The sequence below is a fragment of the Dryobates pubescens genome, chromosome 2, assembly GCF_014839835.1.
Source record: "Dryobates pubescens isolate bDryPub1 chromosome 2, bDryPub1.pri, whole genome shotgun sequence".
Taxonomy (NCBI): domain Eukaryota; kingdom Metazoa; phylum Chordata; class Aves; order Piciformes; family Picidae; genus Dryobates; species Dryobates pubescens.
In genome coordinates, this window is record NC_071613.1 from 1,439,384 (window position 1) to 1,465,641 (window position 26,258).

Here is a 26,258-nt window from a genome sequence, read left to right on the forward strand (position 1 = left end):
AAAGGCGAAAGGTGAAGAGTTTTGCCCACATGAAAACAACTAACCTCCTGAGAGTCTATTCTAGGGACACCCAACTAAAAACTGGCAATACTTATTATTACCTTGAATATTTTACACAACACTTGGGAATGTTGGGTTTTTACAGACATGTAAAATTGGCACAATTTCTTTTTAAATGGCAATTAGTAACACACAAAACCAGCATTCCTATTCACGCTGAAGGGGAAATGAATTTGCATTGAATTCATCTTTCTCCCATTGCTTTCTAGATTTGGTTTCCCTTAGTGGTCAGACAGTGGACTGTAGCTCAATACTGAATTGCACTTACTACTTTCACAAGGATCGAACTCTGCTTCCCTTTGCACTATTCAGATGCACTGAATTAGGCAATGGCAAAGCCTTCTCGTTTCCTTCCCTGGCAATCTGACTGACAACCACAGCTAGTCACAATGAGCCTCATAGACGGTGAAAATTGTCATCAGCAAGTCTGAAAAACGACTGGTAAGCTTTGTAAAAACCTGGGGAAAAGCTCTAGGGGAGAACATGGGAACATTTTTGAAACCACAAAAGCTACACCCTCCTGAGCAGACACATGTACTACAGGCAGGCGACAAATGACAGCACACTGACGTGCACAAAAGCACTCATGACCAAAGTAAACTAGGAAAAAAGCAGCAGCATGGGCAGCAAAACAAAAGAGTTATAGAATAAAATAAATAAATAAAATAATAAGATTCTGTCTTAACAATATGACAGAAAGCCAAACACAAACCATGCAATGGTTTCACCTGGCTCTACAACATGAATTAATAATTACACGCGTTTTGATATGTTTAAACACTGGGACTGCTGATCGACTTTGGTCTGTACATATCTTGATAATGACAGCTGCTATGGTGGATGATTTAACATTCTCTGACAGCAAAAAAGCAAAACAAATCAAAAATCATCAAAAATAAACACTGGCCTTTAACTTTAACCAGAGTAAGGCTAATGTCCTCTTAAAAATATAAGCTACGAATAGCATAACAGTTTTCAAATCAAAGTGCTTTTGACACTTGGTCTAAAGAAAACAAAACAACAAGAACAAAAAAAGAGTAAACAAAAATTTATACCACTTCAGAAAGACTTAAGGTCGACTACATCCAAGTATAAAATGCAGAATCTTTTCCTCAAGAGTTAACATATATATGTATTATATATATAAATTCATGGCTCTAACTTGGCCTCATCCTGTACATTTTGCCATTCATTGGCTTCCATTCCACCTTCCTTAGTCAAGCATTTATTACTTCATATCATGCCACCGTGACTAAGATCATAGAGTATCATCCCACAGACTAAACTTACCCACTACAAATATATCAAGTAGTAGTTTCTGCTCAGAAAGCAATAGGAAAGCACTTTTAAGTTTTAAATGATGATGCCTTGTAAACACACTGATGATATCCTTCCAACTTAAGAATTGTAAAGCACAGACTGATAACAAAGCATGTAACCACTTCTGAATAGAGGTACAGCGGGTGTTCCAAGAAAAACTGAGGATGTGATGATTTGTGGAAGAGAAGGGCATGGGAGAATTGTTGCTTCCATCACCTTTTAAAAACATTTTCTTACTAAATATATCCTTTCAAGTGACTGTGATTGTCAGTATCTCACCGGATTACGTAGGGCCTAACAACCTGCAACCTTCTTACCTTGCAGTACAGCACAATTATCAAAAGCACTATCATAATAATACTTGAAATAGAAGGCCCTAACAGACTGCATTATAAAAAGGATTAACTTTACTGGGTATCTCACTGTAACCACAATGAGTATTGCTCTCAAACACAGAACAGAATCTAGTTTAGAAATGTTAACCTTAAATGCATGTCAGGCTGTACTTGTGGTGTCATTCACATTTGCTTCTGCTAAGAGAAACATAACTTGTCCATGGTACTGTAACTATTAACACTCTAAGATACTATTTACAGCTGCTTCTAAAACAGAGTCAGTTTCTACACCTTCACTGTGGTCTGGAATAAATTTTTCCAGGCAGTTTTCCTGTGAAGCAATAGGTGAAAAAGTAGGAAATTCTAACTCAATCGCACCACTACTCGTGGCCTCGTTCTGTGGCTGTCTCCCAGCTTTTTTAAGTTCCAGGATGTTTTTAAAGGTAGTTTCTAAACTCTTGCTGAGCAGTAAGTCTTGCTGGGGTTCTTCAGAGCCTTTTCCGTTATCAGGATGTAAAACCTCGTTCTTTGGAGAGCTCCTCAGAATTTTGTCTTGGAGGGAATTATTACACGTCACCTTTGAGAAAGGCTGCACTATGTTCCTGGGTGTTTTGGTGTGTGCTCCGTGGCCACCTCTCGACACCGTTTTGGACAAGTCTTCGCAATTCGAAGAATTCTCAGTGGCCTTGGCAAGATCTTTCCCAATCATCTTTTCTTCAGGAAGGGCCATGTATTGGCTCTCAGAAGAACAATTAGCTTTTTCAAACTTTAAAGCTTTATTGAGGCTCTCCGATTTTTTAGCGGAAGCTACTCCTTCTTGTGGTGTCAGAATGTTGTTAGGCACTAGAGGAAGTTTACTGTGATTTGTGGACTCCGCTGCGCTCAGTTTGGGGCGGTCTCTGGCTTGGGTTTTGGTAGTCTGACTTCGAGAAGGTAATGTTTTGCTAGACTGATGGTCGCTTTTGCTGGGCTGTGCTTCTTCAGCTGCTTTATCGAATTGTTTGGCAGAACAACAAAAATCAGCCTGGTAACCATCTGAAAAATAAGCAGCAACATTTTACTTAAATTACCTGCACATCACAATAGCACTGCAATGCAATTTCTGAGAATTGGAGTTCACCGAGCATCCACAGCCTGCAGATTCACATCTTCAGAGACATACACATGCTTAAGTGTCCACTGGGTCCACTGTAGGAGATTATCACCAAATTAATCAGCATACAGGCACATACAGTCACTGTAAAACCAGACTAAGGACACTTCCCACCATTCTAAATATGGTACCTGGAAGACAGGTACCTCCTTCAATACCATCTCTGAGTAGCTTTTAAAATACACAGAATATGCAGAACACTTAAAAACCTAGTAACTGTGAACTCACACGTTTCCAGTTGCTACATTCAACAACAGCCTGGTTAAAAACGCTGCCATCTAGCATTCCAAAAGCAGCACTTCATTAAGATGAACAAGAGTACTCATGTTTCATACAACACTGGCTGCCAGCAAACTCACAGCTGCTTCTCCACTAGAACTAAGACCATACAGGAGTGATGACTATTGTTGAAAGAAATTCAGAACTATTTCTGTGCCAAGCAGGTAATTAATTTATTTTTAAGCCCCAAATAACTGACTTAAAAATTACAGTTTCTCTATGAGAATCATTAAAATTTAACTTGCAATTGCTTATTCAACACTCTTATTCCCTAGCAATCAGAGCCTCACTGTGACTGTTTAGAAACCCACTAAACATGGATAAACTCAATAGACCTGAATGAGGGAATTGAGTGTACCCTCGGCAAGGTTGCTGATGATACGAAACTGGGAGGGCTGGCTGGTATACCAGAAGACTGCCCTGACATCCAACAAGATCTGGACAGGCCAGAGAGTGTAGAGTCCTGCATCTGGGATCCCTAGACTAGGGATCATCCTGCTGAAAAGCAGCTCCATGGAGAAGAGACCTTGGAGTCCTAGTGGCAAGCAAGTTATCCATGGGACAGCAATGCATCCTTGAGGCCAAAAGGGCCAATGGGATCTTGGGGTGCATCAAGTGTGTCCAGCAGGTCTAGAGAGGTTCTCCTGCTCTGCCTTGGTGAGACCGCACCTGGAATAATGTATCCACTTTTGGGTTTCCCAGTGCAAGAGAGATGGGGATCAACTGGAGAGAGTCCAACAGAGAGCTACAAGGTTGATCAAGGGACTTGAACATCTCTTCCATGAAGGACTGTGACAACCAGGGCTGTTCAGTCCTGAGAAGGCTGAGAGGGAATCTTATTAATGTCTATAAATATCTGAGTGGTTGGTGTCAGGATGAAGGTGACAGTCCCTTTTTGGTGGTGCCCAGTGATAGGACAAGGAACAACAGGTACAAGCTGTTAACACAGGAGGTTCCACTTCAACATGAGGAGAAACTTCTTTATTGTGAGGGTGACAGAGCACTGAAGCAGGCTGCCCACAGAGGTTGTGGAGTCTCCCCTGGAAACTTTTAAAACCTATCCAGATGCATTCCTGTGCAGACTGCCCTAGGTGATCCTGTTTTGGCAGGGGGAAGGGGGAAGGGTTGGACTAGATGCTCTCTAGAGGTCCCTTCCAACCCCTACATTCTGGGATTCTATGATACTTGTGATACTTTTAAAAAGACTGTGAAGTTAACCATGCCTTACCAGGATCCACAAGTGCAAGACGCTTATCCCGGGTCAGAGATGCCCTTTCATCCTGGTTAAACATCCTATCAATCATCACCATTTCTGCAGAGGGATTGATCCGCTGCAGGAAAAGGAAAAACAGCAACTGTCATTAAAAAGCACAACAAAACACACAGAACAAACAAAAGTATCCCTAGTCCCTCCTATGTTGGTATCCAAGCAGAGCATTTTTCCTTAGTTACTCCCCAGAGAACATTATTTTCAGAAAGTGTTTACCACTCCCCAGCCTCTTCAACAATCTTGACTGCAACACCAACCACTACTGAAAATGAGCCATAAATTATTATACACATTTTATGGCACATTATCTATTGAAGACAGTAAGACAAGGAATCACTATTCCAATTGCAGGAACTCTGCCTTTTCAGGACTGAGTATGCTTACCAAAATACACCACCATTTTTGACATCTTTCTCTTTTAGAGAGAAAGCCAGCAAGAACCTCGCAATGGGACCAACCCATCATCTTCTCTCTTCCCTGCACTTCTCTTCTATCCTTAGTTATAACTAGCTAATGCTGAGCTGAATTTTGTTGACAATGCCTTCAAGACATGTAGATCCTTCCATCACAGAACAAAGTTCACTGGCTATTTAAAAGTCACACCATGGGCAGCTAGTACCAAATCTGAACACTATGTGAAATAACCTCTTCAAAATGACTGAGCAGGATTTTACCATACAATGTAACAGATGCTAAAAGAACAGATTCTAATCTCCATCCCCTCCTTTGCACTTGCTACTACATGCAAATATTTCATAGTTAGTATGCTTTCTAATGGGACTGCTAGATTCCAAAACCATTGATTTGCAATTAAATGTCTATTCTACTCAAATTCAAAGCTTTTCCAGGCTTGAAGTCTAGCATGTCTGAAGCCACAATCACATTTTCTGATCCTTGCAAAACGTTCTTGAAGTAACTTCGACAGTTTTCTTTTTACCTCACGCCTGGGATTGTGAAAGCACTTAAATAAGAAGCATTTCTGATGAAAACGTGAGGCTCCATTTAGCTTCTAAGGAGAAGCAATGATTTCCTAAACTGTAATATGATTTGGCTCTAATTATTATATGGTTGGAGACCTCTGAATGGAGATTTTTAGGCTCTGTTACTCACAGAAATCATTTGCCTGGCTAATGCAGCCTGTTCAACGCAAGAGAAAAGTGTAAGCAGAGAGCAGAAGTTCAAGTGCCTTCAGTGACTACAAACTTCCTAGAACAGCACCCTTATTTAGGTGGCATGTCAAATAAAAATTCAACTCATTTCACCAGTTTTAAGACGTGTGCATACCTTTAAGACAGGCTGGCTACCGAGACTGCTAGGATGGTAACAAGGACACTGGCTATAAACATGCAGCTCAACCTTCGTAAGGTGACAAATAGTATCAACAGAAGGAATTTCAGTGCTAGCTCTCACCTTCCTGTAGCTGTATTTTTATTTTATCAAGCTTGAATCACATCCTATAAACATAAAATGCACCTGGGTTTATAGACCTTACCATTGCATCTTCTATAAGCAAGCATCTGTATTTGTTCAGCATAGCCTGTGTCCTCTTCAGAAGCTGTGTAGCTACAGATTCAAATTCACTGTCCACTGGAAAGAGAAGAGCATACTTTCAAACACTGCTCTTCAGTAACCTGTGAGAGTTTTCACATGTTCCCCCTTCCTTACTGCTCTAACTCATATAAAGAATCCTCTCAAAACATTGGTACAAAAGAAAATTACCTTTTCTTAAGTCCTCCTCTGTGGGCAGCGATCCCTGGCACACGTGGTATGAAAGCAGTCTCTGAACTGCGTCATTTAATGATCTGAACTGGCTTTTATCTGGCGTCACAGCACGCATTTGATCCTTCTGCAACTGCTGCAGAATACTACGAGGACAATGAATGACAATTAACACATACTCTAATGGAAGTTGATATATGCATGAAAACTACAAAGAAATTAAGGTTAGAGGAAACATCTGCTACAGAATTACAAAAGAATGACTTACAAAGCTCCTTTAGTTAACTGTTTCGCAGCAGGCCTTTTCTGTCCAACTAAATGACCATCCACCTAAGTTCAAAATGAAAGAAAAATTACAATGCATTTCCTCCTCTGCAGAGCCTCCATTTCAGCATTGCCTTCTGAAAGCCAAGTGTATCACCAACACTAAGTGCAATCACCATGTAAGTAACATGCTCTCAACTGTCACGTATTTTCACAGGCTAATGCATCAAAGAAAATGTGGAAATCACTTCTCTTACACAAACCAAGAGTCTGAAATACTTCCTGCAGGCCAGTTCCACTGTAGTGCACATATATGATTCACTAGGAAAGAGGATGGTATTGAATTTAGCAAGTAAGAAGGAAAGGCACAACTAAACTTTTCCAAAGAAATCTGCTCTCAGGAACTGTCTCTACATGTCTCACCTAATGCCACCTTGCCTGACTTTGATGGATTAGAATATCTGCCAGGAAAGCAGGCTAAGGTTGCATACTTGAACTCTCAAAAGTCATAAGGGCTAGTGTTGCAGTTTGAGCTGGGTGCCCCCCTGGTGTGTTCACTTCCTGTGTCCAGAAGTCCAGCCCAGAGGGATGGACACAGGAAATTGTGTATTTCCTACCATAATTCTTTGCACCACTATAAGATCCAGTGCGGGGTCTAGCACTCTCTCTCTTTTCTTCCTCCTCCATCAGCCGGTAACTGGGGGAGATGTCTGCAGGGGGATGGGCAGTCTCAGGCCTGGCCAGCTGAGACTAGCCCAGCAGAGGGAGGGGGAAGAAGGAGCCCTGAGGGTCTTGAGTGTACCCTCAGGTGGGAATGGGATGCCTCTGGGTTTGCTTTGGGATCTTTCTTTGTCACTGTGCTTTGGGTTTTCTGTAACATTCACTGCTTTCTATTTAAACTTTCATCACTTTTGCAATCCGTTTGTCTGAGTGTTTATTCCTGCCCGTGGTGGGGAGAGAGGGGGCTGCCTCAACCCAGCACATTCTTGGTAGCAGAGGATGGTTGTTGTGGGGAGGGGGTCTCCCTCTAAACCCACCACAGCTAGGTAGAGGGTGGAAGCAGTTCTCAGAATTCTGTTTCAGTGCTGATGCTACAGATATAGCCATCAGCTACATCTACTTTATCTTCTTTCCTTGAGGATTTATGAAGCCAAAGTTTTTCAAGAGATGACTGATGTTTGAGGCATTCTGAGGTGGTAAAGGCTGATATTCCTACTGTGGACAGTACTGCAATCCAAGTACTCTCCAAAAGAAACCATCTGGACCAAAGATTCTTTATGAAGTTGTTGGGGGGTTTAGTCAACAAAAATTGGTCACAGAGCAAGAATAACTTACAATTTTTAAAGAAAGGTTGCTGGAAGCTGGCCAACGTGGTACCCATCCACAAGAAGGGCCGGTTGGATGAGCCAGGGAATTACAGGCCTGTCAGCCTGACCTCAGTGCCAGGAAAGATTATGGAACAGGGCATCCTGAGTGCAATCACACAGCACTTACAGGATGGCCAAGGGATCAGGCCCAGCCAGCATGGGTTTAGGAAGGGCAGGTCCTACCTGACCAACCTGATCTCCTTCTATGATCAGGTGACTGCCTGGTGGATGTGGGGCAGGCTGTGGATGTAGTCTGCCTGGACCTCAGCAAGGCCTTTGACACCGTTCCCCATAGCAAACTCCTGGCCAAGCTGTCAGCTCCTGGCTTGGATGGGAGCACACTGCGATGGGTTAGGAACTGGCTGGAGGCTGAGCCCAGAGAGTGGTGGTGAATGGTGCCACAGCCAGCTGGCAGCCAGTCAGTAGTGGTGTGCCCCAGGGATCAGTGCTGGGCCCCATGCTCTTTAACATCTTTATTGATGATCTGGATGAGGACATTGAGTCCATCATCAGTAAATTTGCTGACGACACCAAGCTGGGGGCAGGAGTTGATCTGCTAGAGGGTGGAGAGGCTCTGCAGAGGGACCTCGACAGGCTGGGCAGATGTGCAGAGTCCAAGGGCATGAGATTGAACACATCCAAGTGCCAGGTTCTGCACATTGGCCACAGCAACCCCATGCAGAGCTACAGGCTGGGGTCAGAGTGGCTGGAGAGCAGTCAGGCTGAGAGGGACCCGGGGGTGCTGGTTGATGGTAGGCTGAACATGAGCCTGCAGTGTGCCCAGGCAGCCAAGAGGGCCAATGGCATCCTGGCCTGCATCAGGAACAGTGTGGCCAGCAGGAGCAGGGAGGTCATTCTGCCCCTGTACACTGCACTGGTTAGGCCACACCTCGAGTCCTGTGTCCAGTTCTGGGTCCCTCAGTTTAGGAAGGAGGTTGACTTGCTGGAACGAGTCCAGAGAAGAGCAACAAAGTTGGTGAGGGGTTTGGAACATAAGCCCTACGAGGAGAGGCTGAGGGAGCTGGGGTTGCTTAGCCTGGAGAAGAGGAGACTCAGGGGTGACCTTATTACTCTCTACAACTTCCTGAAGGGAGGTTGTAGACAGACAGATGTTGGTCTCTTCTCCCAGGCGGCCAGTACCAGAACAAGAGGACACAGTCTCAGGCTGCGCCAGGGGAGGTTCAAGCTAGATGTTAGGAAAAAGTTCTATACAGAGAGAGTGATTGCACATTGGAATGGGCTGCCTGGGGAGGTGCTGGAGTCACCATCATTGGAGGTGTTCAGGAGGAGACTTGATGGGGTGCTTGGTGCCATGGGTTAGTTGTTTGGGTGGTGTTGGATTGGTTGATGGGTTGGGCGCGATGACCTTGAGGGTCTCTTCCAACCTGGTTTATTCTATGTATTCTGTGTTGCATGGCACCTCTTTTAACAGTTAGAAGTAACATGAAAGCATGTGGCAGAGAGAATCCTTCTTAGCAAAGCAGGAATAGCATGAAGCAGGCACACTGTAGCAGTACTTGCTGGCCAGAAGGCCTTTAGCCTCAAAGCATTAGAAGTGCTGACCACCACAGGAGAACCAACGATGGCAAATACAGGCTGAGCTCACAACTGAGCACTGTTGTTATCTACCGTACAGAACTATGAGGAGCAGAAAAATCATTCCCGTCACACTGCCAGTGAGGAACAGCAATTCTAAACCAGATCCTCCCGTCTGCTTCCATGATTTTCTAGTTTAGTTGCATCCACAAAGCAGCCCACACTTTGAAACCTCCATCTAATCCTTGATCCTTGCTCTCAGCTATTCAGTCCATGAGCATAACAACTGTACCCTCCCTCCAGAAATTCTTGTATTACCTCTCCAAAATGGGTGGCCTCCCTTTGAGCCCTAGACCTTGGGCATTGTGTTAAATGTATAGGAGAACTTTTGGTGGTTAAGAAAAGAAAGAAGACAACGCAGTAAAGAATAAGCCAGACAGAGACCAGTTGGGAATTTTTCTGCCACTTCTCACAGCCAATATATTGCCTTCCAATCAGCTACCGAATAGCTGAGTTTCAAAGCAGTCCTAACAGCAGGTCTGACGTGTCCAAGTCAGTGAAGAATTGCTATGTCATATCAAGTTATCTTTATGGAGCAGTCAGAACCCACTTACTCAATTAAATCTCAAAATATTCCATGTCTAATGTGTCACAGCAGAATTTGACAAGCTTAAGCAACTTTATATACTCTAGAAAAACCTGCAAGGACTCCTAGATGATCATGTTGAAATACCCCTAATTTCACTAAGTTTTTAAGGGAAAGAGAAGTGAAAGTATTCTCTACCTGTATACTCTGTTGAACTGATGATGATCCTAATACTTTTTCTTGTGGCTGTGCTGTTCCTAGAGACTGCTGTATGATTTTTCCTCCAGAGTCCTGTCCTATAAAAAAAAGTGTTAAAAAGACTCTTTGTCATCCTGAGCAAGAACAGAGTGATATCTTGGACCTATCCTGAGGATTTTACTTAGATTAAATTAACTTGAAGGGTAAAGATACATGTCTCATGCTAAAAAACCATTAGTGCAACTACCCTACAGGGTAACTGACTCATAGAAATTCAACAGGACTTATATTTTGTGACAGAAACTACAAAAATCCTCAGATATAAGTAACACCCTACCATAGTACTGCAGCATAAGAAGATATTTGAGTACTGTAAGTAGTGTGTCGAAACAACTTACTGAGAATCACAGTACATTTTATCAGGTTTTTCACTATTAACTCTCCCATGACCATATAAACCAAATGCTTCTAGAAAGTATTTGGACAACAAGAACCATTTCCCCCCCCTCTAGGTATTCTGAACAGGCAGGTTGCCTGAAATTGCCTTGCTGAGGAATTCAAACAGCATCCTATCAGTCAGATTTTATTATTTATTTTTCCTTTAAAAACCAAACCAAAACAAAAAAAGCCAAAAGCCACACACACAAAACCCCCATGCTTATTGCAGAGAACTGCCTGGATAGTCAGCACAGGAAAGTACACAAGATGGGGGAGCAGGGAAACAATAGGATCTTATTCAAAAGGGCTACTTATGTACAAAGAAAATATGAAGGTTATTGCATTTTGCCATTTCCTTTGAATATATTGGGTTTGAAAAGCCCAGGATTTTGCCATGAAGGACACAATAACTATTGTAACTCCAAGTGACACATTCAGAAACAAATCCAAGTGACGACTGCCTACACAGCTTTGCAATCACTGTTTTTCTTTCCTCTGTATCTGAAGCACCCATCACAAGTGAGGGTCTAGAAGTTTCATACAATTTTTAGCAGATGTCCATATTTTGGGGGGGGGGGTGGGGTGGGATGGGAGAAGCAAGAAAAATGAAAGAAGGTAGACCTTTCCATTTTACAGAGGGCAGAAATAATCCTTACTGTGGAGATTCAAATCCCCATGCCGCAAAATAAAGTGCCACGGCTGGGGAGAAATAAAAACCTATTTGGAAGCAAAAAAAATGTTGTTTGCGTTCTTCTAAAAACACAATCTTGATAACCTTTAGGAGCCTGTAAGTGTGAGCCATCAATGAAAGACTGACACATCAAAGGATCAATTTCTACTGCTGGAGAAAGTTAAGAAAATTATTTTAAGAAGACCTTAGTTGACCTGATAGCGTGTTGCTCAGAAGACTGCTCAGCTGAGGCTGTCGCAAATTATCTTGCATCTTCAAAGCAGGAACTGGTGAGGTCTGGTTCAGATTTTTCTTCTGTGCCACATACATTTAAAACAAACAAACAAACACGCTGTCAAATATTTACCAGAAGCTTTAACAAACAGGAAAAAAGTTCAAGAGACAACTGAAACTCAGCTCTTTTTTCAACCTCCAGTTCCTAAATGGAGACATCTCAGACGCCTCAATTCCTCCTAAGTTCAGGAATTTTATGAAGTGAGTCAAGGAGGAATAGAAATGACACTGAAACTACAGGTATACATGAGTCACATTGTAGAAGACTGATGGATGGTTCTCAGAAAGCTCAGTTTTTGAGTCTCAAAACTGCAAGACGACTAAGTAAGCTGTCTCTGCAACAAAAAAATATACACAGTGGAACAAGCAGTCCAGTGTTTAGTGACTAAACTATATATATGGTTTACAATGCAGTACAGTATTAAACATTCAAATGCAACTAAAAAGATTATGGTAATCAGTAGAATTTGTTCTCTGTAGCTCCCACCTTTAGCTCCAAAATTGTAGCAGGAAAACAAAACACTTTTTTTACAGCAATAGGAACTATTATGCTTCTAGCACTGCCAAAACTCACTAGCCCAGCACATTGTTCTAGAAATAGGAAGATGTAGACACAAAGTCAAGCAAACCTCAAATTACTCATCTGCAAACACAATGTTGCAACCTGTGCTAGCAGCTTTGGCAGACTAAAAATGTGGCTGCACAGTGTCTTTGCCCTTATTTTTCAAGTACATGTTATCTTCTAAGACATGTTATTTCATTGCCCTTTGCAGTCTTGGCTAAGAAAAAAATCCATTACATCACTGAGAAAAAAGAAAGTTCCAAGATAATTAGTGCAAATGCATTCTGAGGCAGTTGGCAGTATGTTATGATGACCAAGTCAAGCAGGGGGGTGGTAAAAAAAAAGGTCAGACCTGAAATTAAAGCTTGTTGCTAACTGTGTGACAAATCAAAAGCTGTGACTATTGAACTCTGTGAAGTTCCTTCATGAAACAGACAATCTTGAACCGAGCATATACATCAGCTGCATAAAACATGACCACTTCTCACCTAAAAAGTAAATCCAGGAGCTTTTTAAATTCATTTATTACTAAGCAGATCCCTTCTTAGAGAAAATATTTGTACACATTATTTTACAAACTGCTTTAAAAGGCGTTTCCTTTTAGGGACTGCCAGATATCACTCTTGCCTTGTCTCTGCTTCAAATCTGAAAGCTTCTAACTGCTCCAGACACACAGAACAGTGGGCAAAATGCCAGGATGGCACGTAACATATGAAGCCTTGTAATCAGTTATCTGAAAAGGTCAAACCTGGAACAAACATGCATAGCTTTTAGTGAGGACAAAAGGCTTCTAAGGGCAAAGAAGTTACCCAAGCTTTCACATCTAGCTTTATGGTTAAGATTTTCAAGAGACCTCATAGTTGCATAATCTTACAATGTTCATTCCTTTAAATGGGATCAGAATGATATCAGTGCTGAGCAGTTCTGAAAATATTACTATAAATTAGCAACAAAATCTGAATTAATGGAAGTGAGACTCATTCAAGCAGCCAGAAGACCTCAGAATATACCAAGTGACACCATCTCTCTGGTTTACAGAGAGTTTCAGCAGCTGCAGGGTATTTGCAACAATACAAAATAAGTGTTCTCTGTATTAGCAGCAACTTTAATAGTTTGTTAAATAGATTTTGGCACAGCTTAGAAGCATTTATTTGGCTACATTCTCAAGCAGCTTTCATACCTGACCACAGGCAAACTGTTGTTGTGTTACTCCAGCTGAGGTGTGACTAAAGGTGCTGACAGACTTGGAAGAGGAAACTGGAAGACGATGAGATGTACTGATGGGAACTTGAGTTCTGGTTTGTGTGAGCTGATCTCCAGTGAAGTTTCCTCCTGATGCAACAGACTGAACTGATGGTCCCAAGCTAGGATGCACTGAGCCAGAAGAACTTGCAACAGCAAATCGATTAGAGGCTGACATATTTGAGACTGTAGACTGCCCAGGTGACATCGTAGTGAAACTCGATCTGCCTTGAGAAACGTTAGCTTGACTGGGTGACAAATGCAACACTGTTGGTGATGCCTGCTGCAGTGGCACCTGTCCACCAACAATTTGTGATGTCCCATGATTTACTATAACTTGGTTTCCAGGAGCTGTGAAAGTTTGGCCAGAAACAAGCTGAACAGCTGTGTTCTGATTATTCAGCATCTGTCCTGAATATGACTGGTTGGCTCGTAGCATGTTTGTAGAGTTCCTGTTGAGCATTAAATGCTCAGTGGACACTTGGCTGGGAACCAGCTGGGAAGGCTGAGTCTGAAGAAGTTGCCCATTGATGGCCTGGACATGATGAACTGAATTGGAATTAACAGACAAACTTGTGGGTATGAGAAACTGGTTTTGAGGTGCATGAGGCTGTCCCATAGGAGAATGGATAACAATACTACCCCCAGCACTGCTAACTGTCTGAGGTGTAACTGATTTTCTTGTACTTTGTTGATTAACAATATTAACAGACATATGAGGACCAACTACTGAACTCTGAGGTGAGCTTGCAGAAGCAAACGGAATCCCTTGCTGTACATGATGTTGCTGTATTCCCAAGTTGTTCACATTGTAAGCAGTCTGCTGACCCATCTGGACAGGCTTTGGTTGGATATTAATGGGAACTTTGTTAACAGAGTTTGGTGCCAAACCCCTTTGAATGATGATATTATGGACAGGCAATGATGTCTGAAAATTTGTGCTGTTAAATGGAACAGTTACAGGTTGTGCTACCGGACTTGAACTTGAGCTACCAAACAGTGAATTACCATTTGGAGTCTGTCTATGAACCAGGAGGCCACTACTCATGTTGGCAGGTGTTTGTTGACCATTGCCTTTCAGTATTATCTGAGAACCATCAAGGTTATTAATGGTCATCATGGAAGGCTGACTACTAAATGAACCAATTAGCTGTATCTGCCCAGAACCACTGATCTGGCTGCTATTAGACAAATGCTGGCCAGGAACACTAATTCCAACATGTTGCATAAAGCCATGTTGCACACCAACAGTATTGCTTGCAAAGGATGCTCCAACAGGTTGCTGTACCACTTGAGTAACTCCTATAGGTTGCAACGTCTGACCTGAGTAATTAGAAACATTAGAAGCCTGAGTAAAGGATGCTGATGAAGAAGGATGAAGCTGAGCTTGTGCAAACTGTTGGCTAGAACCTACACTGGCATCCAAATATGCCTCTTCTGCCAAAGTCTGTTCAGTAATATTGGCCTCCTGCAAGGACTTCTGAAGAATATCAAAAGGCTGATCCTCAGTAAGATCAGGTAAAGGAGAAGACACAAGTTCATCTTCAAGAAACTGAAGGCTAGTGGACAGCTGCAGTCCATCGCTAGACCCCTCTCCAAGCTGACCACTTACACCTTTTACAGACGACTTAGGATCAGTGTTCTGAAATATAAAAACAAGAAATAAAACATTTTCAGAAATTCCAAGCTCTAACCTTGTTTCCCCCTAAGCTTTTTTCATGCAAGCAAACTTTATAAAATTAGACTCTTTGCATACAGTGACCTTTGTTCCATCCAGTGGGCCAGCATAAACATGTGCGTTACTTACATCCCACTCATGCCCTCCTAACAGACTGCTGCAGATACCACTCTGCTTCTCAAGCCTCCCAATTGTGCAGCTGCACTGTTTTCAGGAGGATGTGACCTGCTCTTTAAGTACCATTTTCCCTCCCTCAAGCACAGCACTGTCTAGACAAAAGGATAAAAGAAAAAGGAGTGAAAAGACCCCTATGGTAATTCAGTTTGGGGAGAAGTTTCAGTAGCAACAGTAGTGGCAGAGAAAGAACAGGACAAAGGTGCTCTTGCACCGACTCCCTCTACTAAATGAGATCCAACTCTAAAACCCTGCCATTATTTCTGCAGTCCTAATCATTTCATAAGGCTAAGGAATTACACTAATTCTTGTCTAGAGACATTTCAGAAGCAAAGCAGTAAGCAAGTCAATGCTAGAGACTTTATGGTCTGTGCTAGTAAAAAAGATTACAGAGAACTATAAACATTGAAACTGCAGCAAACAGCAAGTGGCACCTTCAATGAAAAAAAAGCCTCCAAATCTACATCCCAAATACTGTGATGAGGAAAATCAGAACCTGCTTTACTCTGGCTGTCAGCAAGATTTTCCTGAAATAGAATTACATCCAGAAACTCCAGACAACACAAGTACCGAGTTTCCAGGGTGGAATGACAGATTTAAATGCATAAAGCTTGCAGAGTTTGAAGTTTAGGGTACACCTTCTAAATTGCAGAATCGTCTCTCAACCATCCACAACCAACATCCAGTTTCTTTTTTGGTCAGGATAAATGCAAAATATGTCTGAAGTTACGAGAGCCTTCACTCTGTGAAGGTCGCAGATGCTTGTTTTCACCTCATAAAAACAGTGTGAAGATGCTGCAAACTATAATATCACACACAGTTAACATCCCCACCCAAACTTCAGTTCCCCAAGTGTATTTACTCAAAATTTGACCCTGATCTGCTTCTGCATGTCTCTGTATTTTATGAAACTTCAGTCATTTCAAAATGACAAAAGACAGTTTTTAAAACCCAATAAAACATTTTCAAATGCAATTTTGAAATGACAATAAACTTTTACATTTATGTTAACAGGAGGAATTAAGCTATCTGTATTGGGTTTGGCTGAGCTGGAGTTAATTCTCTTCACAGCATCTCTCTAGTGATGTCTTTTGCAGCAGTAGTTGGTAACACAGCAGTGTTTTGGCTGCTGTTGACTAAGTATCCAGGCTGTGTCTTTTCAACATTTCCCTTCCCCAAGAGTACGCTGAGGGGTGGGCAGGATCTTGGAAGAGGACTTGGCTGGGCCAGCTGACCCAGACTGACCAAAGGGGTACTCCATACCATGTGACATCAGCTCAGATAGAAGAATGAAGTGAAAGAAGAAAGTGGGGGGATTTTTCCATGGTGCCTATCCTCCTAAGGAACCACCAAGCTCAGAGAGCCCTGCTGCCCAAGACTGAGTACCATCCTGCTGATGGGAAGAAGAGACTAACATTGCTCTCTCTGCTTTTGCTTCCATGCAGTCTATTGCCTTTGCTTATTATTGTTATTAAAATGCTTCTGTCTTATTATTGGCTTTTGTTATATTTTTCCCCTCTCCCCTGTCCATTTAAGGAGGGGAGTGATAAAGCAGCTTTGGTGGGCACCTGGCCCTTAGGCCAGGGCCAAACCACCACACTATCACTTCAATGTCTCGATGTCTGCACCTCATGAACAACTAAAATCATGTATCAGGTTCTCAACTGTACCTAGCTACCAGCAGGCAGAGCAAAAGGGAATCTTTAACTTAGGGTATTATTAGGACTTGTAACTGAAGTTCTTGTAGAGCATTTCCTAGTATATCCACAACTAGTCTCCAGTGACAGTAACCAATCCAGAATCTTTCACAACTGCTTAATTCAGAAGCTCCACTTAATGCTATTCCAGTTACTACCAACAACACAGCTACTACTACTAACAATAGTAATAATAAACAGTATTGCAAGACATAAAGATTAATAGTTTGAAACTCTTCTCACTGGAATGAAGAACCTCAAGTTTTATTCCCTGCTCCCAGGACTGCTGAACATCAGAACCAATTTTGTATGCATAAACTGGAAGCAGAGACCTTCCAAATCAGCATCTTAACGACTGATGACCACCTTTAGAACTGCCACAAAAGATCAGACTAATTTCAACAAGAAACCAGTGACTGCAATTTCATCGGTCTGATTACCAACAGGAGACTTATTCACACTGATTCCATGAATATTCTGCTTTCTTAAAACTGTTCTACTGTAACAGGAAGGTGGAAGCAATCACTGAGTACAACCTAGGTAACGGGGTAGTGGTTAAATTAAAGGAATTCACTCATCAGGGTTATAGCAGAGACTAATTGCCCAAGGAAACCAATCTGGAATCAGTAGAGGTGGAATGCAAGACTGGACACTGCCTTCTTGTGCACAAACTTGTTTGTGTTGAGTGACAGCTGAGCATGAGTGACAGCTGAGCATGCGTACCAGCTGAGTCACTGAACCCTTGACACTGAATCTGTATGCTCTGCCACTGAAAGGCATAAGACAGGCATCAAGACAGTCAATCCTACTTCACAGTAGCAATTCTGAGTATATACAAATAGCATCTGCAAAAACTTTAATGACAAAAACATCAGAAGGCTTGACCTTTTCAGGTATCTCATGTTATAAGCAGGGACCATGGAACAGTGTATTTTAGATATCCCTTGTTCCTTCACAATGCACTATGAGAATCTATCTTTGCAATGAAGTTGTTCTTAAGTCAGCGCAGGGCTCTCACACAAGGGAGGGTGGGAAGTGAAGATGGCACTGACGGTCATTATGAAGATACAAAAGGATGAGAACAGAGCATGAGAGGAGTAAGTGCTGGAGAATGAAAACACAACAGAACCATCCGAGTAACACATGCTGGAAACCCTGCTCTTCCAGTCAATCTGCCTTTTAGGTTACCTCCCCTGCCAATCTCATACACTAAAAAGCTCTTTGGCTTTTACCAAGTACTTTTGTTTCTTCCAACTGCTACACTCTATGCAACAATTGCATCTTGCCCAGGATCTCCAGCTCCCTCACAAAATTACTCCAAAAACTCACTCTCAAGAAGTGAACACCAGAAACACATCTGACTCCAGCCCACCTACTTGTGCTTATCAGAACACTCTCCACAAAGAACAAGCAGGAAGCCTAGGCTATGACAAGTGCAGGCCACCTTTTTTCCCCCCATAACCTCCTTTTTCTTAGGATGAGTCCTCAAAAGCCACCTCTGCAATGCTGCATACAGGAAGCTGCTGTCTGATACTGGCTAGCCCAGTAACAAGTTGTATTGTTCCTTGTTAGCTGAAAATTGTGCACATCCTATCATCGCTACTGCGCTCTCCCATCATTATGTCAACCAGCTTATCTGGAATAAGAACTGCCACTCAAGATATTCCTCTTCTACAGTATTTAATAATGATATTAAAAGAGGCAGAACAGGGCAAACACTTCCCATCAGACTACTGTAGCCACAGAAAAGTCTCTACACATAGATTAACAGTTTCACAGATTTGTTTGTGCCAATGATTTAAGATCCCTGCACACCAACAAGCATATCCATGTTTCTGTTTGGAACATGCTACAAACATGCAAGAATCAAATTAACAGTACAACAAAGAAGAATTACCAAGAAAATCCTACTGTATGTATTCAAATAACTGAACTGTGGGATGAGGAATTAGTTTTTTCTTTTAAAAAACCCACACTAATGAAATCAAAAAAACATGGGCCAGAAGGGGTCTCTGCCTGGGCTTCACCTCCAGGGATGAGAATTCCACAACCCCATTGGGTAAAACTTCATTTAAGGTTACAATATACTCCTGGCAGGGGGAAAAAAAAAAAAAAGAAAAATAAAAAGAATACTGAACTCTACTGACACCACCTAATGAATTTAAAATTGCTTCTCTAACACTGAAGTTACAGCAAGGAAACATCCCAAGCTAGCTACTCAGTCTAAAGAACAAAAAAAATGCCATGTGTTAATTTAAAAAAATTGCTAGTTCATCAGATTCTACATTAAAAGTAAGAAATAAATCCATCCTAACATCTGCAAGAAATGCACAAACAACTAGCTTTTAAGGTCTACAAGCCCTATGAGGAGAGGCTGAGGGCCCCTCAGTTTAAGAAAGATACTGATTTGCTGGAAGGTGTCCAGAGAAGGGCAACAAAGCTGGGGAGGGGTCTGGAGCACAGCCCTGTGAGGAGAGGCTGAGGGAGCTGGGGTTGCTTAGCCTGGAGAAGAGAAGGCTCAGAGGAAACCTTATTGTTGTCTGCAACTACCTGAAGGGAGGTTTGTAGCCAGGTGGGGGTTGGTCTCTTCACCCAGGCAACCAGCACCAGAATAAGAGGACACAGCCTCAAGCTGCACCAGGGGAGGTTTAGGCTGGATGTTAGAAAACTTCTTCACAGAGTGATGGGCCATTGGAATGTGCTGTCCAGGTAGGTGGTGGAGTCACCATCACTGGAGGTGTTTAAGAAGAGACTGGATGCGGTGCTTGGTGCCATGGTTTAGTTGATCAGATGGTGTTGGGTGACAGGTTGGACTCGATCTCAAAGGTCTTTTCCAACCTGGTTAATTCTACTTTATTCTAAAACTGCAACTCCAGTTAACTGATGAGTTACAGCTGAGAGCATTTCCACTGCTCTGCAAGCTGATTTACCTTTTTATAAACCATAGCCCAACACTTGCAACTAATCCCCCACTGAAAAGCCAAACACTTAAATTGTTAAATATAAGGTGGTTCTATGTTAGCATTCAGAATTTTCAAGCAGAAAGGATCAAACCCCACATCTACTTCAATCAGTTTCATAAAAGCCAAGTAAAGACATAACAAAAGCATGCAAATTCAACACAATTTATGTCCTGACCACTCACATTGGAGTTGGCGAAGATCGAATTTGAGTTGGCCACAGAGTATTCTGCATTCGTCAAATCCTCATTGCTCTGATAAAAGAGAAAAATCACAGTTAGAAATAATACACTCCAGGAAGCTTATGTATGTTTAACACAAATGGATCCTACTTACAGATTTACTGCTAGGTCCATGTAGAAAATAATTCAGTGCCTGCGGGTCCCTTAAGGGGGGAGGAAAAAAATGAAAACATTGTTATCACTTTTGAGCTCTTTCTACTAATGAGGCTAATTTAACTCAGCTTTAACTAGGTTCATACAAATCATTTCTTTCACTGACTGCAATGCAAACTTGAAAGTTTACACCATCTGAAAAATCAGTGTTTCTCTGTCAGCACAGTTTTCAGATGTTGATCATATCCACTGTCACCGTACAAAGCCATTCTAAGCAATATCCATGCTCACCACAAGATTTTAGTTCCATTCCACTTCCTTTTTTGAAGGTATAAATTACTGTGTGTTTTAAAAGAAGGAGTAATAACAGCATAGTACACCACCTAAGGAAAATACTACCAAACAAGGGCAACAAAGCTGGTGAAGGGTCTAGAGAACAAGTCTTATGAAGAAATGCTGAGGGGAACTGGGATCATTTGGCACAGAGGAGGGTGAAAGGACATCTCATTGCTGTCTACAACTACCTGGTTGTAGTCAGGTGGGGCTCAGTCTCATCTCTCTAGTGGTGATAAGGAAATGGCTTGAAATTGTGCCAGGGGAGGTTTAGATTGGATATTAGGAAAAAATTTCTTTACAGAGAGAGTGACCAGGGGTTGGAATGGGTTGCACAGTGAAATGGTGGAGTCACCGTCCCTGGAGGTGTTCAAGAAACACGTGGCCATGGTGCTTTGGCATACAGATTGACGGCCATGGTGGTGTTAAGCTGATGATTGGACTCGATGTTCAACGTCTTTTCCATCCAAAACAATTTTATAACCAAAACAGACACCATCTCTTCTGCAAATATGCACTATAATGCCTGTTTTGCTAGTGTCTTAAGTCAATATGGTATTTACAAGCCACCCTTGGCATTTTCTGCCACCCTTAATAGAAATTAACAAAAACTTAAGCTTGCCAGTCCCTTTACTTTGAGAAAAAAAGCACCTCCTCCAAGTGAAATCAGCCACAGAAATAACTGCACAAATATTATGAAATACAATTTCAAGTTATTTCACTAACTTAGCACTATCACTGAATAAAACTCAGGTTAAAAATGGGGTCCAATAGGGCAAGTCTTGAAATATCAGAAGAAATTAAAAACACATTACTGTAACTGTACATACATACAGACCAAGGAAACGACATTAGAAGGCTGTCCTGCATGGGATTGTTTTAACACAACAACTATGCCACATTTTCCAACATGCCCCTTAGCAGGAAGAACAGAACAGGACCAGACTCTCTTCCAGGTTGGAAGAGACCTTCAAGATCATCACGTCCAACCTATCATCCAACACCACCTAATCAACTAAACCATGGCACCAAGCACCCTCTATCAAGTCTCCTCCTGAACACCTCCAATGATGGTGACTCCACCACCTCCCTGGGCAGCACATTCCAATGGGCAATCACTCTCTCTGTGTAGAACTTCTTCCTAACATCCAGCTTAAACCTCCCCTGGCGCAGCCTCAGACTGTGTCCTCTTGTTCTGGTGCTGGCTGCCTGGGAGAAGAGACCAACCTCCACCTGTCTACAACCTCCCTTCAGGTAGTTGTAGAGAGCAATAAGGTCACCCCTGAGCCTCCTCTTCTCCAGGCTAAGCAACCCCAGTTCCCTCAGCCTCTCCTCACAGGGCTTGTGTTCCAAACCCCTCACCAACTTCGTTGCCCTTCTCTGGACATGCTCCAGCAAGTCAACCTCCTTCATAAAATAACATGACACGGAAGGGTTTTTTATTTAAAAACATCTTTATTGCTTAACAAGTAGTAACAAAATGTTTCTGAGAAGCAGGAGATTCTTAACTTAAAAAAAAAAAAGAATCAAGACATCTCTCCTTTTCTCTTCATCATCCTAGAAAATAAAGAGAGAACAAGTTAAGGGTGTTTCAGTTTTACACCTCTCTCAGCAGCACAAATATGCTTCTCTCCCTTTTTTCCCCCTCCCCCAATTTAAAAAACTGAACTGAATTCAGGTTTTTACAGAAGACATGTTCAACAGGAAGTGCTCAGAAGAGACTATGGTACAATCAGGTTTACAGCACAGAAGTGATGGCATGTATTATCACACAAAAGCACCATTAGTTAGGAAAAACAGAACTCATCATCTCATATAGTGCTCTCCTGCACTCCTGAATTCCAGCAAGAAAATAAGCAGGTTATTTAAGACTAATTTCACTTACTGGCTTTAAATCATGAAGAAAGCAATTAAAAATTAAGAACACTTCATCACTTCAAAGATTCTTTATAATAAGGAAGGGATTTTAAAAGGCACTTACCAAATCAAAGACCAGATGTAAAAAAAACAACTATATAATTAAAAAAATGCTCTTTTCCATTCTTCTAGATGCTTGGGGCAGTAATTGCTGCCAGCAGCAGGAAGAACACTAATTCTTCACACAAACACTCATCTGTATGGAGAGCGCGTCATTTTCTGGGCCACCTGTGAACTTGTACAAAGATCCTTGCGATTCCTGCCCGTGAAAAAACACTTAACTGCCCCCTACAAACAATTACCATCTTCCAAGCACAATGTGTCTCCATATGTCTACAATCGGTAACCTTGCACACTATACGTCGCAGAATGTAACTGAAACATGACTGTGACCGTTTTAGGCTGTGCCTTTAAGAAAGGGACAGCTGCTGGAACACTCTGGCTGAATGTTTTGGTGAAATAATGAAAACAAGATATTCTAAACGAGTTTCATTGGTAGAATGCAACTTTAAGTTTTAGTTCAGTTTGAACCTCAGTTCAGTCTGTCTTTTGCAGCCTGTCTCTTTCTGTCTCTGAGCAACAGCTGTGCAGGATGAAGTTGACCTTGAACTAGCAGATAAGAAAAATTCTTGCATACGCTTTAGACTAACAGAATTTCTTCCTTAAGAATTACCCTTTTCTCTCTCTCTAACCCTTTTTGGGAAAAAAGGGAGGTAGGGGGAGAGAGGGGGTACAGGGAGGATGACCCTCCTAGCTGGAGGAGGGAGTTTTGTTCTGTATTATGTTCTTTGCTGTATATTTCTGTATATATCGTAAATACTGTATATTGTGTATGTATTCACTGCATCTCCTCCTGCTTGTAAATATAGCTCTTATCCAGTTTTGCTTCTCCGAGTTAGCCGCAGTTTCTTTGTGTGTGGGGGGAGAACTGAACTTTCTCTCACCATCACAATGACACTTTCGCTGTAGCATCTACAGAGTAACCCCCAAATTACGACCACCACTGTGGCGATACTCTTGATTTTTCACAGTATCACAGTATAACCAAGGTTGGAAGAGACCCCAAGGATCATCAAGTCCAACCTGTCCCAACAGACCTCACAACTAGACCGTGGCACCAAGTGCCACATCCAATCTCCCCTTGAACACCTCCAGGGATGGTGACTCCACCACCTCCCTGGGCAGCACATTCCAATGACGAACGACTCGCTCAGTGAAGAACTTTTTCCTCACTTCGAGTCTAAACCTCCCCTGGCACAGCTTGAGACTGTGTCCCCTTGTTCTGGTGCTGGGTGCCTGGGAGAGAGACCAACCCCTTCCTGTCTACAACCACCCTTCAGGTAGTTGTAGAGGGCAATGTGGTCTCCCCTGAGCCTCCTCTTCTCCAGGCTAAGCAACCCCAGCTCCCTCAGCCTCTCCTCACAGGGCTGTGCTCAAGGCCTCTCCTCAGCCTTGTTGCCCTTCTCTGGACACGTTCAAGTGTCTCAATGTCCTTCTTAAACTGAGGGGCCCAGAACTGGACACAGTACTCAAGGTGTGGCCTAACCAATGCAGAGTACAGGGGCACAATGACCTCCCTGCTCCTGCTGGCCACACTATTCCTAATACAGGCCAGGATGCCATTGGCCCTAAACTGAGGTAAAAGCTCTCACCCGTTTCACTGGAAGCTTTGCATGCATGAGAAAGGTGCAAGTCCTATTTATTTATTACATGTGAGACAGCAAACATTTCTTGTGTGGAGATGATCATTCAGAGGATGATTTTGCAAAGTTATTGTTACCAACTTTTCTGAAAGAAATGCTTAAGGAAAACTTACCCAATAAGATCAAGGAGACAGGATTCATCGTCGTCATCATCCATGACAACTACAACAAAACAGGAGAGGAACGATATTTGGTATGCATCAGACAAAAATCACTTTCAACAATAAAACCAATTTAGAGCATCTCAGAAGTTTTCATCAAACAATTTATAAAGTTGACACACAGCTACTAGGGGCAAAGTTCTTAAACTTGCATGTTCTACAGAAGCCCACAGATTTCAAAATCCAGTTCAGTTACATGCAATAATATACAAAATCCCATGCAATGGTTTACCATTTAGATTCTTAGAATTTTAAGCTGGAAGAAAACAAATTATTAACCAAACTCATTAAATGGAACTTCTATGATTTTTAAGAATAGTAAAAGATTTAAAACTGGGGGTGGGGGGTGGTATGGGTGTGTGTGTGGAAATCAACACAGAATACAATCTCAAGATTCCAATTAAAATGCTTCTATGTCAATTTACTCCCACCTAATCCCAGCGAGGGAATAACCAAACAAAAGTTACAGAGACTGTTACAATTTAGTGACTGTAATACTGTCCAGCCAAAAAGGCAAATCATTTTAGATGAGTATCTGACAGTACTGTTACAGGCTAGAACCAAAAACTATAGCCAAGGCATTACAACGCAGTTAGACCACCACTATTTTCTAGCAGATTTCTCAGCTATTGCTAAAGTGTCCATTTCCAGTTTCCCCAGAAGTGTATTTAAACAAACTTGTGATTATCATAGTATCAGTCAGGGTTGGAAGGGATCACAAGGATCATCTAGTTCCAACCCCCCTGCCATGGGCAGGGACACCCCACACTAGATCAGGCTGGCCAGAGCCTCATCCAGTCTGGGCTTAAACACCTCCAGGGACTGGGCCCCAGCCACCTCCCTGGACAACCCATCCCAGGGCTTCACCACTCTCATGGGGAAGAATTTCCTCCTCACATCCAGCCTGACAATCTCCCCACCTCCAGCTTCATTCCATTCCCCCTAGTCCTATCACTACCTGAGAGCCTGACAAGTCCCTCCCCAGCCTTCTTGTAGGCCCCCTTCAGACACTGGAAGGCCACAATTAGGTCACCTTGGAGCCTTCTCTTCTCCAGACAGAACAGCCCCAACTCCTTCAGTCTGTCCTCATAGGAAAGGTGCTTCAGCCCTCTGCTCATCCTCGTGGCCCTTCTCTGGACACCTTCCAGCACCTCTAGATCCCTCTTGTAATAGGGGCTCCAGAACTGGAGGCAGTACTCCAGGTGGGGTCTCAGCAGAGCTGAGCAGAGGGGGAGAATCACCTCCCTTGCCCTGCTGGCCACACTTCTCTTGTTGCAGCCCAGGATCTGATCGGCTTTCCGGGCTGCAAGTGCACACTGAGAGCTCCTGGTGAGCTTCTCGTCCCCCAGCACCCCCAAGTCTCTCTCCTCAGGGCTGCTTTCCAGCCAGTCCCTGCCCAGCCTGGATGTGTGCCTGGGGTTGCCTCGACCCAGATGCAGGACCCCGCACTTGGTCTTGTTGAACCTGAGGTTGGCTCTTGCCCATCTCTCCAGCCTGTCAAGGTGCCTCTGGATGGATCCCTTCCCTCCAGCTGTCTGCTGCACCACACAGCTTGGTGTCATCAGCAAACCTGCTGAGGGTGCACTCAATGCCACTGTCCATGGCACCCACAAAGATGTTGAACAAGTCTGGTCCCAGGACTGATCCCTGAGGGACTCCACTTGTCCCTGGCCTCCACTGGGACATGGACCATTGACAGCCACTCTTTGGGTGCAGCCATCAAGCCAGTTCTGTATCCATCTAGTGGTGCACCCATCAAACCCATGTGTCACCAGCTTGGAGACCAGGATGTGGTGCAGGACAGTGTCAAAGGCTTTGCTCAGGTCCAGGGAAATGACATCAGTTGCTCTCCCCTCATCTATTAATTTCGTCACCTGTTCAAAGAAGGCCACCAGGTTTCTCAGGCAGGATTTGCCCTTGGTGAAGCCATGCTGACTGTTCCCAATCACCTCTTCACTATTCTTCTGAATCAGTAGTGCCTCCAGGAGGATCTGCTCCATAATCTTT

The 26,258-nt window shown here is 42.8% G+C and overlaps 1 protein-coding gene across 2 annotated transcripts in view; it reads right to left on the minus strand.

The window, feature by feature from the left end:
* Positions 1–395: 395 nt before the first annotated feature.
* The window catches only part of BICRAL (BICRA like chromatin remodeling complex associated protein), a 54,510-nt gene continuing 28,647 nt past the window's right edge, over positions 396–26,258 (minus strand). For both annotated transcript variants that reach the window (XM_054169149.1, XM_054169142.1), the window contains exons 2-12: positions 24,204–24,252; positions 20,139–20,187; positions 19,988–20,056; positions 13,232–14,935; positions 11,411–11,510; positions 10,088–10,185; positions 6,405–6,466; positions 6,137–6,282; positions 5,910–6,004; positions 4,376–4,478; positions 396–2,750 (exon numbers count right to left, since the gene is read on the minus strand). In XM_054169149.1, coding sequence (XP_054025124.1) covers positions 1,951–2,750; positions 4,376–4,478; positions 5,910–6,004; positions 6,137–6,282; positions 6,405–6,466; positions 10,088–10,185; positions 11,411–11,510; positions 13,232–14,935; positions 19,988–20,056; positions 20,139–20,187; positions 24,204–24,247 — 3,270 coding nt within the window. In that variant the 5' untranslated portion in view covers positions 24,248–24,252 and the 3' untranslated portion in view covers positions 396–1,950. The remainder of the gene's footprint in view (positions 2,751–4,375; positions 4,479–5,909; positions 6,005–6,136; positions 6,283–6,404; positions 6,467–10,087; positions 10,186–11,410; positions 11,511–13,231; positions 14,936–19,987; positions 20,057–20,138; positions 20,188–24,203; positions 24,253–26,258) is intronic.